Source organism: Cetorhinus maximus, chromosome 7 (genome assembly GCF_964194155.1).
Source record: "Cetorhinus maximus chromosome 7, sCetMax3.hap1.1, whole genome shotgun sequence".
Lineage (NCBI taxonomy): Eukaryota > Metazoa > Chordata > Chondrichthyes > Lamniformes > Cetorhinidae > Cetorhinus > Cetorhinus maximus.
In genome coordinates, this window is record NC_135885.1 from 58717323 (window position 1) to 58734403 (window position 17081).

At 43.5% G+C, this 17081-nt stretch overlaps 1 protein-coding gene across 1 annotated transcript in view; it reads right to left on the minus strand.

The window, feature by feature from the left end:
• Positions 1 to 17081, minus strand: part of ccdc138 (coiled-coil domain containing 138) — a 133777-nt gene that overhangs the window by 75050 nt on the left and 41646 nt on the right. Inside the window, exons 4-6 of the mRNA XM_078545557.1 lie at positions 14825 to 14946; positions 6178 to 6365; positions 3526 to 3684 (exon numbers count right to left, since the gene is read on the minus strand). Coding sequence (XP_078401683.1) covers positions 3526 to 3684; positions 6178 to 6365; positions 14825 to 14946 — 469 coding nt within the window. The remainder of the gene's footprint in view (positions 1 to 3525; positions 3685 to 6177; positions 6366 to 14824; positions 14947 to 17081) is intronic.

A 17081-nucleotide genomic window follows, 5' to 3' on the forward strand; every position in this document is an offset into this window, starting at 1 on the left:
GTTGTAGCTTCATCAAATTGGCATCTCATTTTTACATGTCTGGTGCAGTTCCTGGCATGCTCTCCTGCATTCCTTCTTAAACCAAAGTTTATCCTCTAGCTTGATGCTAATGGTAGAGTGAGGGTTATGCTGGGGCATGAGATTAGATTGTGGTTGAATAAAATTCTGTGCTGCTAATGACCTACAGTGCCCAGATTTGAGCTGCTAGATTTGTTCTGAGTCTATCCAATTTAGCACGATGGTAGTGCCACACAACATGATGGAGGATATCCTCTGTGTGAAGGCGGGACTTCACCTCGGTGAGGACTGTGATGTGGTCACTCCTCCAAATACCGTCATGAAAAGATGCATCTGTGACAGGTGGATTGATTAAGGCAAGGTTAAGTAGGTTTTTCCCTCTTGTTGGTTCTCTCCACCTGCCACAGGCCCAGTCTGGCAGATGTGTGCTGCAGGACTCACCCAGCTTGGTCAGTACTGGTGCTACTGAGCCACTCTCTGATGGCATTGAAGTGCCCATCTACAGTACATTCTGTGCCTTTGCTACCTTGTGCTTATTCCAAGTGGTGTTCAACACGGAGAAGTACTGATTTGTCAGCTAAGGGAGGACCAGTAGGTTTTCTTGCCTATGTTTGACCTGATGTCACAAGACTTCATGCAGACCAAGGTCAATGTTGAGGACTCCCAGTGCCACTCCCTCCTGACTGTATATCACTATGCCACCACCTCTGGTGGTCTGTCCTTCAGCAGGGCCCAGGACATACCCAGGGATGGTGATGGTGGCATCTGGCTGAAGATGGTTGCAAATGTTTGAACTTTGTCTTTTGCACTGATGTGCTGGGCTTTCTCATCATTGAGAATGGGGATATTTGTGCAGTCTCCTCCTCCGGTTAGTCCAATACCATTTACGACTGGATGTGACAAGACCTCAGAGCTTTGAGCTAATCTGTTGGCTGTGGGATTGCTTCACTCTGCCTATTGCATGCTGCTTACGCTGTTAACCATGTATGTGTTCCTGAGTTGCAGCTTCACCAAATTGGAATCTCATTTTTACATCTGGCGCAGTTCCTGGCATGCTCTCCTGCATTCCAGTTTATCCTCTAGCTTGATGCTAATGGTAGAGTGAGAGTTGTCTGGGACATTGGCTGTAAGGTACAATTATGAAAGTATGACTATGTCAGGTTGTTTGGCTAGACTGTGTGAAAGCCCTCCATTTTTGGCACGAGTCCCTAGGCCCTGGTGACACAGCACTGTTGACTGGGCAGGGTGTGCCATTGGCTGTGGCAAACCACATAATTCAGGAAAATACTATATATATTGGGAGAAGGTTCACAAATATGTTTTGTCATCCTTTCTTGAGAGTATTGCTTTAAAGAGGTGATTCATAAATGGCATTAATAGATATGAGAACCCAAGTGGCTTAAATAAGAACTTTTGCCGACATGACAGTTACTTAAATACAAGCATTCTAAACACAAAGAAAATTTATCAATATAAAATGGAGAGAAGCTGAAAACAAAATGGCATTGTTTTCTGATTTTAGGAGTTTTAAAATGAGAAGATATGTCATCCTACATGGACGTAACAAGGCATCACCAAACTTGTGATTTTTAATGCAGGATTGACATGAGTTATTGAGGTTAGGTGAAATTTTTACTAAAAGCAAAGTAACTTTATTTCTTTTTTTATTATATCGGTTTAGTGAGAAAAATTGCAATTCTCCATTTTGGGCAGTGTCAGCATCAAATACATCAGGTCAGCCACAGCAGGGTCAGATACATAGAACAGCTTTCTTTACTTTGTCTGAACCATAAGACTTAATCAAAAACTCAGAACACCACCTAAATGCACCGTTACAAGGTTGTCACTGTCGAATTAGAGGCAGTTTGGTACTGAGCCCCCATCCAATAGAAAATGGGTTGAAACTACTCAAACTTGTTTCATGTACAGATGCTGAGAAGAGACTTTCATCTCAATAGTTTGGATTTGATTCAAACATATATATCAGAGTTGAAAAGGTAACACTGTGACTTCCTATGCTGCCTAAAATGCAGAGCAGGATTCTGTTCAATTGGAAATTTAAGTATTGAACAAGGGCATGAGTTAAATTACTGGAACCTGAGGGCTCTTTACATTTTAGCATTCTGCTGAAGGGTAACCACTAATAGAATGTGGAGGAGTAGGCCAGTCCAATGAAGACCAAATTAGTTCACGAGGGCTGGATTCTACTTAGCTGTAGATACCCTCAGCCAAAGCCTAATGGATAAGCTGGGCAAAGATCAAGAAATTATGAATTCGTAAGATGCAACATTTAAATTGGTTAGACTCCTGTAATATCTTTATGCACAATGAAGGGTCCCTCAGCCTTGGCTTTTGGCAAATATACCCATGTTCTTTGAGCTAAGGTAAGCAAAGTGTGTCCTTAAGAGAGCAGAGTTTGCAGTCCATATCAAGCAAAAAGAAAATACAATTATTTGGATTAGCTATTAAATATGGTGAGAGTTTCCAGCTAGGCAGGTAGCCAACTGACCAAAGAAAAAGAGCCTAATCCTCTCCTTATTCAGTGTTCACACATCAGGCTAACATTTTTTACCTTCACAATGCAGAGGTTTTGAAGTTAGAGTCCTTACCATTAATTTTTCTGGGATCAATTTTAAGGTCTTCTGCCTCAACTGCTCATTGTGTAAGTGTGCTGTCCTATTAGGGAAATCTGCCTGCCTGTTTTTTTTTTAAGAACGCATTTATAACGTTCAAATGTGTTATGATCTGTTCCATACAGATTAAACTCCCATTGCTTCAGAAAGGCACCCTGCTCATTCTATTATATATGGATGAAAGATTCCTTTACTCTTTTGAAGCTGAACAATGCTGTTGTGTTTTCTTAAACAATTCAGGTTTTCCCAGAATGCTCTCTAAATCAGCCCACATTTTATGAAATAAAAAAACATAATTTATGAACTTTCTTGGCTGGTTTTCAAGAGGAGTATGATTAATAAACCCATCTAAGACTCATGTGTTTCTTATTGTTTCAGTAATTGCCCATGCAACATTTGTTCAGAACACTGTACAGATACACTGAGTGCAACATTTTGAACCTCCATTATTTTAAATTATGCAGAAAGGGTACAGCAGTGTTTTACAACAGGGTAATATGTTTACCTAACTACCAAAGAATCTCTAGCTATAACTTCTGCATTGTTGATGTATTTTCATTCTTGAGTGAAAGAAGGGAAGGGTAATGGGGATGAACAATGTACAGGAAATAAAGTCCATTGATCTGAGGCATCAATGATCATATGGAAAGAAATAGGAGAAATATTTTTGAACATATTTTCTAGAAAAACATTCATAATAAATAAATTAAAGCTTGTCTAAGTAATAATAAGGAAAATTCTAATGGGATTAACATCTATTTTACTAATATATTTATCAAATATACAGTTCCTGATAAGTAAACGCTGATAACCAGGAAAAATGAAATGCAAACTATCAAATGTATTGAAGTGAGTAACTTGTAGTTAACAATACCTGCTTCATAATCTGGAATTTAGCATGAACTTCTTCCTCTACTCCTCTTAACTTTGTTAACGCATCTTGATTTTTGAGGAGCAAAGCCTCACGGTTTGCTAAGCGTTGTTCATGTGACTGCACCTGATGTCTGTACTCCTGTAGCACTACACTTTCTCTCTGCATTACAACATAAAAATAAGGGCCGTTACTTATTAGACACATATGCTTAATCAGTATATATTAAACCTTAAAAACAAAATAGCAGATAAGTGTTCTGCTCCACAAAAAAACTCACTATGCACTTTAATAATGCCTTTAACATAATAAAATATCATACAAGACTGATAATTAATATTGCCATTAAGCTTTTAAATAAGAATAATTTTCACTTTGGAAGTACGAGGGTGAGAGAAAGATATGGGAGACAGCGCCATTGCTCATCCTAATTTAAGTTATTTTTAAAAGGAAGATAGGAACAGAATAAGGCCACTCAGTCCCTTGAGCATGTTCCAGCATTCAATGAAATTGTGGCTGATGTGTATCTTAACTCCATCCACCCACCTTGGCTCGATATCTCCAAGTACCCTTGGCGAGCAAAAATCTCACAATTAAAGTTACTAACTGAGCTGGGATCTTCTGTTTTTTGAGAGCGGGAGCAAGTTCCATACCTAGCATCCTCTGCAAGAAGTAGTATTTCCTTACTTTATCTCCTGAAATGCTCTGATTTTAAGATAATATCCCCTTCACCTAGAGAGGAAAATGTTTTTCACTATCCACTTTGATCAAATCACGCTTTAATCTTCACTATCCTGCGGAATACTAGTTTGGTTTACGTCATCGCTATTCATTATTTAACCCATGGAGCACTGGTAACATTCTGTTGAATCCATGCTGTATTCTTTCAAAGGTCAATGTACCTTTTCTAAGGTGTGGGAACTATACACAGTTATCAAGACGTGGTCCAACTAGGGCTTTTTACAGCTGTAGAAAAATGTGCTTGCTTTATATTCTAGCCCTCCAGTTATAAGGGCTAACAATGTATTGGTCTCTTTTAATTATGCCAGATTTGGTGCTTTGAGGATCAAGTTCTTTGAAACATTGTCCATTGTTTTATGAAATTGCATACAGATTAAAAAATGCACACCCCTTACTTCATAAACTTTTCTTCCTCTACGTATTTAATTTTTATTTTATAATTTTAAAACTGAGGACATATAGAAAGATAGTGTTCAATAAGTATCATTAAGAGGTAGGTAATTAGTATTTACTAGGAAATAGGTAGGGTTTAGCTGAGTGAGGTCAATTCTAAGATTTGGTGGCACTGGAGAATGGACTTGAGATTTCGCAGAACTGAGGTGCAAGGTTACAGAGTTTGGCTGCACTGTGGAAGGCAGCTAGGATTTAGCAGAATGGTGACAAATCTTGTGATCTAGCAGCATTTGCAGAAGAAATCTGGGATCTGGGTTTGGCACAATGAAGGGATGAGTTATAGCATTTGGTTCACTGATGAACTCCTGGGGTCTGTCAGCAGTAAACGACGGGGCAGTGGCAGTTAAACAAACTGACAACACAAGTTTCTAACTTTCTCTGGAATCTCTGAAAATTTTGAATTTAGCATCCCCTGATGTTTTTCTGTTTCTCTCTCACTCAGCTATCACTAATTATAATGTTTACATTTTCCAACATTGGTGCTGATGAGCTTTTCTGTTTATCTGAGAAGCATTCAGATTAACCCTCTGTGGTTTATTTTTCAAAAAGAGGAAATAAATCAGGATGACGAAAAATACTTCACTCCATCTCTCTCTCAGCCTAGGTAAAATGCTGGAAATCGAAAATAAAAACAGAAAATGCTGGAAAGATTCAGCAGGTCGGGCAGCATCCGTAGAGAGAGAAATAGTTAACGTTTCGCGTCTATATGACTCTCCTTCAGAGCTAAAAGAGTCATACGGACTCAAAATTTTAACTCAGAGCTGAAGAGTCATATGGACTCGAAACATTAACTTTGTTTCTCTCTCCACAGATGCTGCCAGACCTGCTGAGTTTTTCCAGCATTTTGTTTTTTATTCTCTCAGCCTATACTGTTCTGCAAAACTAATATTTAAAAATTTATCTGAAAATCTACTTTAATTCATCATTCAGTTTTTATTGAAATTATTTCTCAACCATAAATTGACTCACTATCATATTAGTTATTATGCTAGCCCAAGAGCATACAGATACCCAAAAAGAAAGTTACAAAACAGGCTCAAGTACTCAATCTTGCAAGATGCATCGTGAGCTACTTTGGTACTTCATACGTTTTCATCAAACTGAATTGCAGCTAAACTTCATATCCACATTCATGTTAACTGCACCCATTGTAACGAAAGGGAGCAAAGTGTTTTCTCCCACAACTTTTAAGAATTCAACTGGTGTACAGCTGTATTCGCAGCATAAGAATTTGTTTCTGTTTCGAAACATTTGTTGCAATCATTCTAAATTAAGCCCCAGGGAGTGAAGTTTCAGCAGCCACATGGGTGTAGGAAGAGTGATGAATTAAAAGCTTGAAAAAAAATCATACCTGGCCAAGCTTTTGGCTAATCCAGATATGGTTAGAATTATGCATTTGCTTAAGAGCAATTGGCTATTAAACAAATTTTGACAATCATAATTATGTCAAACTAGTAGCACCTGTAAGTGTTGCCGTATGCATGTTAGCTCATTATAAATTTGCATTATATCAGCTGGCAAAAGGCAGGCATCTTCCCAAGATTCTGAAAAGCATCCATTCTTCTTTGATCCTGTAATGTTGTCATCTGTATAAGGAACTGAAGTTGGTGTGAAATTGGCGGCAGCTAAGTTGGAAGGTAATGTAACATCTGAAGACAAGAAGAAAGTTAGCAGGGTACTTAATTTTTAAAAAATTATTACAGTGACAAAATTAAATCTATTTCTTATATATAAATACTAGCGTATAACAACCTACACTAAAGTCACAAGGTCACATCAAAGATAGAAATTAATAACTTAAACTGATCATACAGGAATGTATGTGGGAACTTTTGCAGCTGTGACTATTACCAAATTAGCATGTTTTGGATGAAAAAATCAAAGGTTGATTTGCAAAAAAAATCAAATATCACTAAGCAAAAATGGCAGCAAAATTGTCAGAAATCATACATTTTGCCATAGTTTAAACCAGAGGCTTCTTTAGCAAGAAAACCAAAGGCAGAATTTTCTCGGCAGCATGCGGGGCATGCCCCCGCACACCAACGTGTAAAATGACACGCAGTGACGTCGGGCATGCGTCCCAACATTACTGCGCGCCATCGCGATATTGCGGTGGGCGGGCGCGCGATGATCTCTGATGTGTGCCTGCCATTAATTAAAGGGCCAGGTAAGGCCCTCGAGCCACTAATAGTCGGTGATTTTTCGGGGCCCGTGCGATCTTCAGATTGTCGCATGGGCACAATGGGCAGGCGGGTAGGCCACATTTTTAAACACCTCATTCACGGGCGGGATAAGAGGGGTGAGTGGGGTCGCGAGTGGTGTTTGGTAGACATTTAATGTTTAAACTTACTGCTAATTGCCTGTGAGAGCAGGAAAACTTCAAATCTCTTCATAGCTGTTTGGACAGGAATAACAGGCTTCAGGTCAGGACTCTGTAGTAAACATCATTTTTGGGGCCTTGCTGGTTTCAGAAAGCCTTCCCTTACCCCGGGAATGGGAGTTGTGATCTCCACTGGAGGCACCTCCTTTGAGGAGGAAGGGAGGGCCAGAAGCGGGAGGAGGCCAGGGATCCATATTCAGCCTCCAAGGAAGCCACCTTTGGGAGGACAGGCACAGGCACAAGGGGCGTAGGGCCAACAGGGAGTGCAAGGCGGAAGGGGCCGCAGAAGATGCCACTATCCTGCTGCCAGGGTTTACAGGTGATGAAGCAGCTACCTCAATATGTCTGAGGTGCAGTGCCGAAGGAGGCTCCATCTCTAAAGAGAGACAGTGACCTCCATCTGTCAGATGGTAGGCCCTGAGGTCTGTGCCAACTGTGTGGGTGGGCACCCTATGCCAGTGGCATTGAAGGTCACGGCTGCTCTCAACTTCTATGCCTCTGGCTCTTTCCAGGGGTCGTGGGTGATCTTTGCGGAGTCTCCCAGTCAGCTGTCCACACTTGTGACAAGCAGGTGACAGCCGCTCTGTTCAGGCATGCATTGACTTTCATTCACTACCGCTGGGGCGAGGCCAGCCAGACCCAGCGAGCCAGAGGCTTCGCAGCAATTGCTGGGATCCCCCGTGTCCAGGGTACAGTCGACTGCACACGTTGCCTTCAAGACGCCAGCAGGTGAGCCGGGTGCCTTTGTCAACAGGAAGGGATTCCATTCCTTGAACATGCAGTGTGACCATAGAATGCAGGTTCTGCAGGTCTGTGCAAGGTGCCCAGGCAGCTCCTATGACGCTTACATCCTGGACACTCCCAGGTGCCAAGGCTCTTCAGTGCTCCAGCTTGGCTGGATGGATGGCTGCTGGGTGACAAATGCTATCCCCTCAGGTGGCTCATGATGCTCCTCCACCATCCAAGAACAGAGGCCAAGCAGCGGTACAATAGGAGCCATGCCTCCACAAGGGCTGGCAGAGAGAACCATCGGTCTTCTCAAGATGCGCCTCCGATGCCTGGACCATTCAGGGGGCGCAATGCAATGTCCCCCAGATCGTGTGTCACTGATAGTGGTTGCATGCTGTGCTCTCCACAATCTGGAGCTGGAAAGGGGGGACGCAGTGCACATGATGAGTCCAGTAGTGAGTCTGGGGAAGAGCACGCACAGCAGAAAGCCGAAGGGATAGACGTTGACCTGGGCAACCACCAGGGAGACAGGGACACCCAGGAGGCTTTAATCCAATGAACCTTAAGGTAGCCCACCACAGATGGACCTCCAACACACGCCACGGCTGCAAATTCCATACTCGATACCTGAGAGCAACATCTGCCTGGTTAGGAACATTAACATTGTCAATAAAGCTCAATTACAAACAAGTCACTCATAACATCATGGGTTCCTGTTCACCTGCAGAAGTAAGGAATCACCCTGAGCCATGTTTACAAAAGAAGCAGTTAATGAATATAACAAAAAACAGAAAAGAGACTTAATTCAAAAGTGTTGAGCTGCACACCAAATTACAATCAACTAATAGCGGAGCAACATAAAACCACCAGTGAGAAGCCCGTGGTGTGCCTAAGGTGCCTTAAGTTTACGTTTTCCGGTGCTACGTCTAGATGCTCCCCCCTCATTGGCACTGACATTCGAGACAGCCTGCTCACTCTGCTGTCCTGTTGGCCTTGATGACCTTGACGAGCGTCCCCTGGCCCGTGGAGCCTTTGATGGCCCTGCCTGGGAGGGAATGGCCAGTTCCATGGCTGGCATCTCCCCAGTCGCAGCAGCCTCATTGGATCCCACAGTCACTGTCAGAGGGGCGGAGGAGCTGCTACCCTCATCCGGAGCGTCCTGAGAGGAGCCCACAGAGACGACAGGTAGCTTGTGCGCCGACGTGATGTCGCTCCGGACCTCCCTGCTTACCATTGATGGATGGGCACCTAGCTGGGATACTTGGTGCCCAAGCCATTTCCCACCCTGACACGGACCAGCTGAGGTCAATGTCGCTGTGAGGGCTTGCAGGTCTGAGTGCAACCCCAGGAAGCCCTGATTGTTCTCCTGGAGGAGCCTCTGCATGAGAGTCACCATTCTCTCCATGGAGGAAGCATTGCGCTCGGCCATGCTCCACATGGACTCCTCCAAAATGGAGACCTTGCCACGCATTGCCTCATGTTTCTCTGCCAGATCCTTCCGCAGATGCTGTTGGGCTTCCAGCGTCTGCTGCCTCAGGGACGACTCCAGAGGCATATCATCAGCCACTGACTGAGCCTGTTCCTGGTCCCCTGAGATCCTCCGACTGCTGGCACCATGGGCACTCTCCGGCTCCACCTGCACCTCAAGCGAGTGAGAAGTGCCCTCACCGCTGTGCCCCAGGACACTAGCCGACGATCTAATCCCCACCGAGGTGCTAGTATCTGCACTGGTGCCTGCCTGGCAGGGATGGTGTGATGCTGGTACTTGTAATTCTTCTGGGCCCTCAGGTGTTAGTGGCAGCCCCTCTGCCTCCTCATTCCGGCCCTGCTCCGGTGATGCTGAAAGGAAGAACAAGGACATTTGATCAGTTCAAGTCAAGACAATATCAATGTGCATGCCTGGCCCCTGGATCAATATGCGATCCTCCTTCCATAATCAATGGGAAACCCATGTTGGAAGCTTAAATCATTAAACATTGAACAGTGGAATGGTCGCAAGGACAGGCATGGCAACCTCAGTGCACGGCACTCTTACCTCCCCCTGACACCCAACATCACCACCATCAGTGGGCTTGAGCGCATAGTGCCTCTCCAGCTCCATTGCCTCCTGTTCGTATCTGGTTATAATCGCCAACTGTGCCTGGCCTCCGCCAGTCCGCAAGCGCTCTGCGTTACTGTGTGCAGTCTTCTCCTGAAATGGAGAGAGGAGCATTGATTAGTCCACCCTGTACCTGGATTGCCATTGCATGCCTGCCACCCCCACCTAAGTGAAACATTGCAGGGTTCCAGTGAATCGTGACACTGGAGTAGCTGCACACTCACACCAAGCAGCCAGGGCTGACCTTGCCCATATGCTGCCTCCATCACATTTGCCACCCACACGGTATAACCTTGCAAAGCAAGGACGCACAAGCATGTGGAACGCCAAGGGCAGCAGATGGATGGGTGCCCCGCCACCTGGACGTTCCCCTCCCAGCTTGTCAGCAACCTGACTTTGACATGTTTTGGAGTTCCGGCACTGCTCCTAGGTGCAGGCCCCTGAGATAGCCCCCAAAACAGTACTGTGAGTGTCAGTCTACCACATGCAGTGGGTGCAGAACCCAGCTCAGCACAACTCTCTCAGGGTGAACTAAGCATGGGCAATAAATGCTGGCTCACCCAGCGAAGGCCACATGCCGTGAAGGATTCAATGCAGTAATTACATTCAGAGTTGGGGTGCTATGGGGGGGAAAGCCTAACTGCTGTGTTAAGTGACCCATGCCAAAACAGTACTCGTCCTTTCAGAGCGCAGAAGGTCGTTGAAATGCTTGCAGCACTGAACCCAGGTGCATCGCACCACATCATGCGAACTCACCATCTCTGCCACTTCCTCCCAGATACGTTTGGTGGGGGAGCCTCCTCCTCTCGTCCCTCAGAATGTGGATCTCACGCCTTGCTGCCACCTCCTCGAGGAGGGCAGCAAGGCACTTGTCCGAGACGTGAGGGGCACAGTGCCCCGCTGACCTGCCATCCTGTTCACCAACAGTGCTTGAGGGAGCCCTCCTGCTGTCCATGGTTGACAACCTTTAAAAGGCTGCCTGAGCGCTCTTTAAACAGGCCGTCGGGTCGCCATTGGACCTGGCGGTCATTGAAGTCCCGCCGCCACCCACCCCTCCCACTGTCCTCGGGAGCCACGTTTAATTTGGGCAGGCCTTAGTTGGCCCGCCCACGTAAAATGGGCGCGGAACTAATCGCAGGCAGCAATGGGCTCTGCGCCCATCCACGCCCGCTTCCCACCAGTCCACCTGATGGGGAGAAAATTCTCCCCCAAATTAAACATTTTCAGTCTTTAAATGGATTTAAAATAATCTGGAAATCTCTTTGTAATAGCTCTTGAGCTATTCAGTCTACTGAGGCTATGAAATAGTTCTAATATTAAAAAGTGCAATAAGTCCTCTAATTTCGAGAAGCTACAAAAATCATATAGTTCAACATTTAAAAAAAATTCTTTCCTGGTATGTGGGCATCGCCTGCAAGGCCAGCATTTGCCCATTCCTAACTGCGCTTGAACTGAGTGGCTTCGTAGGCCATTTCAAAGGGCATTTAAGAGTCCAACCACATTGCTGTGTGGTCTGAAGTCATATGTAGGCCAGACCCAGGTAAAGATGGCAGATTTCCTTCCCTAAAGGGCATTAGGTGAACCAGGTGGGTTTTTACCACAATCGATGATAGTTTCATGGTCACTGAGACGAGCTTTAGAATTCCCAGTCTAATTAATTGAATTTAAATTCTGCCAGCCACTGTGGCGGGATTTGAATCCATGTGCCCAGGGAATTAGCCTGGACTTCTGGATTACTTGGCTAGTGACATGACCACTACACCACCGTCTCCCTCTATTCAACATTTGCAGTGCATTCAGAATCATTGGCAACCGGAACATAAAAACATGAAAAACAAAGGAGCTAGAATTGGCCATATGGCCTTTGAGTCAACTCTGTCATTCAACAAGCTCATGGCTGATCTCCTACCTAACCCTTTCTACACTATCTTAATTCCCTTAGTATTCAAAAATCTATGGATCTCTGTCTTGAAAATAACCGAACGACTAAGCATCCATAACTCTCTGGGTTAGAGAATTCCAAAGACTCACAACCCTGTAAGTAAAGAAATATTTCCTCCTCCAAGTCTTATCTAGCCAACCCCCTATCCTGAAACTCTGACCCTTTGTTCTACATTTCCCAGCTAGGGGGAACTTTTTCTCAGTATCTACTCTGTCAAGAATTTTATATATTTCAATTAGGTCCCCGTCATCCTTCTAAATCCCCGGGGAAAACAGTCCTAGTCTACTCAATCTCTCCCCCTAAGGCAATTCCTCATCTCAGGAATCAGTCTAACGGTCTGTTGTTGCACTCCCTCCTGAGCAAATATGTTGTTCTTTAGATAAGGAGACCAAAACTGCACAAAGTACTTTAGGTACGGCCTTACCAATACCCCGTTTATTGTAGGAAATTGGATGCTGTTTGAGAAGTGAGAGATGGAGGCACACATGTCACCCAAGGGGGCTGCTCCTTGATCAACAAAACATCAACCAAAGAGCAGACCAGAATATATCTATCCACTTGCAATGCATTTGAATTCCTTCCTTTGATTCCTTTTCTCTCCCTCATGTCGCTATTGGAAAAGGAGCAGGGGAGTTCTCTCTGTATCCTAGCCAATACTGATTCCTAAACCAATATCACTAACAAACAAAATTACTGGCCATTTAGCTCATTGCTTTTTGTGAAATATTGCTTTGTGCAAATTGACTGCCAAGTTTCCCTACATTACAGTAGTGACTACACTTCCAATGTACTTCATGTCTCTGAAAGGCTTTCAGACAACCGGAATCGTGAATGTCGCTATATATACGCAAGCTCTTTCCCTTCACTTGAAGTTGATGGCCTGAATCTTTTCGTATGGGGAGGGCCTAGTGAGTCAACATAAGTCACTGATGCGCCTTGGGACCCTGAGGAAGTCCTGAAGTGCAGGCATGCACAATACATAAGGGGGAAATTTAAACTTACATTTGCCATTCTTACCCTGCCTGGATTGCTGCACGATTCCCTATGACAGTGGGGTGAGATGGCCAGAACTACAGAGGCTTGGGCTGTTTGCCCTATACATAGGCCGACTTTTATTTAGAGTTTTGCCTAGCAGGTGTAAAGCCTGCTGAGGAGTGTAACTCTAAATCAGTTGTAGTGTCAAAGCACAATGGCAACCACAACGATGTTCACCCCCATCCTGGCTGCCCCTGTCCTGACAATGTTCATCTCCCCACTCTCGGCAATGTTCACCCCCAACTCAACAATGTTCAGACTTGTCTCGCAAATATGTTCACCCTCCCTCCAATCTGCCTCTTAGCAATGCTACCCCCACCCAACAACATTCATACTTGACCTACTAATGCTCGTCTCCCCCCTCACACTCGACAATGTTCATCCCCATTCAAGCAATGTTCACCCTTCCCCCTCCTGGCAATGCTAACCCACCCTCACTCCTGACAATGTTTACATCTGTCTTGCCAATGTTGCCCTCCCCTGCCACCTTGACAATGCTTCAACCCCTGGCCGACAATGTTCGCACCCTTCCCAGCAATGTTCACCACCCCCACCCCCCGCTCCAGTGTTCACCCATCATCCCATCCCAGCTCACCCTCCACTTTTCACCTCCTGAAAATGTTCATTCCCCCCCATCCCTCTCCTGACTCACCTTCCAGAATCCCTGGCTCCTGTCTGGTCGACGTCGGAAATATCAGCATTGCCGGGGAATTGGGGGTTAGGGAGGATGAGCAATGTCAGGGGTGAGTTTGATATTTTTGGAATGAGGAAGGGGGTGAGCATTGTCAGAGGGATGTGGAAGGGGGTGAGCATTGTTGAGTGGGTGAAGAAGGGAATGAGGATTGTTGGGGGGTTGAGGGTGGGGATGAGCATTGTCGAGGGGATATGGAAAGGAGTGAGCATTGTCAGGGAGGTGAGGATGGGGGTAAGCATTGCCAGGGATTTGAGGAAGGGATGAGCATTGTCAGGGGGCGAGGATTGTCAGGAAGTGGGGGGAGCACTGTCGATGAGGGAAGGTTGACCAGTGTCGGGGTGACAACTCCATTTAGACCAGTGTAAGTCTATGAACTGAAGACAGACCTTATGGGGCATGTCTTCAATTCATGACAATAGGGGGAGTGGCTTCGCTGGAATTATGTTCATCACTTGGCCTTCCCACTCTGTTGTCACTGCAACGCTGCTGGAGCCAGCATCAGAACATGCAAAGACTCGAGCATAAAATGATAAGTGGGCAAATTAAATCACAGTCAATGGTGAGTGCACCCTCTCTGCTGCTGGCCAGAGGATCTGGGCTTATAAATTGTTGCAGATCCTCACTTTAGAGGAAGCAGAAATAGTCCAGTAGAACGACCATTCATTGTATCTTTTTTCTAAAGTAAAGCATGTACTGACAATGGCTATATAATTTCAAATTTATTTTGGAGTCACCAAGCTCAACGAGCCCTACTGGAAAGGCTTCCCAAATTGTGACTGAACTCAGTAAGGGTAGGTTCCAAGAGGAACCTACATCAATTCTTCAACATTCTTTGCACTGTGACCACCTTATATGATACAATATGTTTTTAATCTACAGACTTGAAATACATATTTTCTTGATGGAAGCAGAAGCATGGCATAACTGTTCAATGTTCTGCTTAGTGCAGGGCACACCCATGTTGGGAGATTGGCCCAGTATCACAGCTAGCCATACTGACCCCATACTATGTCATTGGCAATCAGTCGAAACTGAGTCAAAGATTGAGCACACCACAAAAACTGTTTGACCATACAGGAAAATAAAATGACAGCAACTCGTTTTTTATGCCATTTTCCTTTGAGCTCTTTGAGAACATACTGTTCCCATCATCTTGCCAAACCAAGAACTGAACAAAAACAAAGTACCACTACAGGCAACAGTGTAAAACCAGTTCAAGTCAGTACTAACCAGTTTCTGTATAAAACTGTGTTCCACTATCTTGTCTTGTGTGCACTGTGGGTTCTTCCTCACTGAAGGATCCCTCTAATTTTTGATTTGAGCAATGAGCATTGTCAGAAGCATCATCAACACTGCAAGTTATAAATGAGTATCATTAAGTTGTATAGAATACAAGAATATTTAGATATCCTTTTCTTCAAACAACACAAGCATGAACGTGTTGTGGTATGCATTTATTCACATTATTACATAAGCATAAAGCAAGTGATTTAAGTCTATATTCAAAAGTCACTGCATAATCAATGTTGTTTTATCTACAAAACAGTCAATAAGTAACTTCAACAAGTAACTTGATGGCTGTGAAGTGCTTTGGAAAGTTCTGAATATGGAAGGCAATATATAAATGCAAGTGCTTTGTTCTGACAAAATTTGATAATGGTGCATTCAATTTTTGTATTACATGCAACATAATCAAAATTAGCATTGCTTTCCTAAACAAACTCTATTATTGGTGTTCAAGAGTTAAATCTACCACATTGCACTTAAAAAAAACATCAGCCATGCAACAAATAATTTGCTTCAAAAACCATCTGATAAGTTAATTTTTTAATTGAAAAAATTTGTAACAGTTCATTCACTAGGAAGGTAATAAAAAATACCAATCAACAACAAATATTCAGCATAAAGCAAGCCAATAAAATGAATTTTATTCAAAACCTGTTACAGCCAGGGTCGGGAGAGAACTGAAACCTTTCCCTTCCTGTCCTGGAAAGGAAGGTGTATATGTTTCTTAGTGCCTGGAGTGTGTGCAGTCAATTTAAATAACAGCAACAAGCTTTTGCGGGTTTACATAAAGAGAATTATTTATTCATGCATTGACCCTGAAAGTCTAAATGCTATATCACTCTCAGACTTAGACATATGCACACATACACACAAAAGATACAGATCAAGAGTATAGCACACTTTTACAAGTTGTAAACAAAAAATGTTCACAGTGTTATGGCACAGCTGATGGTAAATGCTGAGTTGTTCAAATCCCAAAGGGAAACTTGAAATAACTGCCACAACTCATCTTTTAATTTGCATAAATTTCGAGATGCGTTCCTTGAATTCAGTTGTAATAAGGCCACCAAGTCTTACAGGTTTTTACAAAACTAGATTAAACATTTATTAATAAGAGAAATGATTTTAAACACATACATAGGTCTATAAATTACTATGATAACTTCTAAATTCCCTACTTAATCTGACTTCCAGTTACCCTTTCATTAATGCAACAATAAGGCACATAGATTCTAAAAGACCCAGGCAAAGAAGTGTGATACCCTGAACAAGTTAAATTCCCATTGTTCCACTATATCTTTGGACTTTATCTTCCTGATAATAAAAATCTCTCATAGCACTAAGTTTTACCAGTAATCTTTGGAAAAAATAAACACTCTTTCTAAACTTCACCTGGCTAGGTGACATGTTTCACTCCCTCTTTTGAAAACAATCTAGTCTGGTTTATTTAAAAATGCAAATGTCCTTTTACTTTACATTCTAAACTTGTCCCATGTGTACTATGTTTACATCAAAGCCTTCGGACCAGCTGTCTTTAATCCAATTAATTCACATATATACACACAGACACATTCCATTATTACTCTATTTTACAATAAATTCCAATAACATTATGAGAATTATAATGTCTTCCTGACAATAGCTCACGGGTTTGGCTCACTGTAGGAAAAAACAGTCATTGTGGGCTTGGCGAAGGTGACGCTTTTCACTCCGAAAGGGTAGTTTAGGTGGCTTCAATAACTAGATTATTGTAGGATTCCCTCAAAGAGATCGATATTCAGCAGGTTGCAAAGTTTGTCATTCATAGTTTCTTCTTACCAGAATATCAAGTTTCTTTACGGGTGGGCTTGAAATACGAATCAGGAAGGGAGACCTTTTAGATGTACAACCTCCAGGGTTTTAAAAAGGCATGGATCTTACTGCATTTGGCTGCTGCTGATGTTATCTGCAGATGGTGTTCTTGCCAAAGTTTCTCTCCGGTTCTTGGAATAATAATTTATCTGAAGACAGTTTCGAACACATAATCAACTGCCACTGTCCACATAATAAGCTGGAGCCAGGGTGATTGATACTCAATGGGGCAATGATTGATAACTCATAAACATACCAGCTACGATTAGCTCACTGGGAGACCTTATTTGATATTCCCTCCTCATGGCTCTGACATGTCTGGCAGTCACTGTTTGTTAGATCTCTTCCC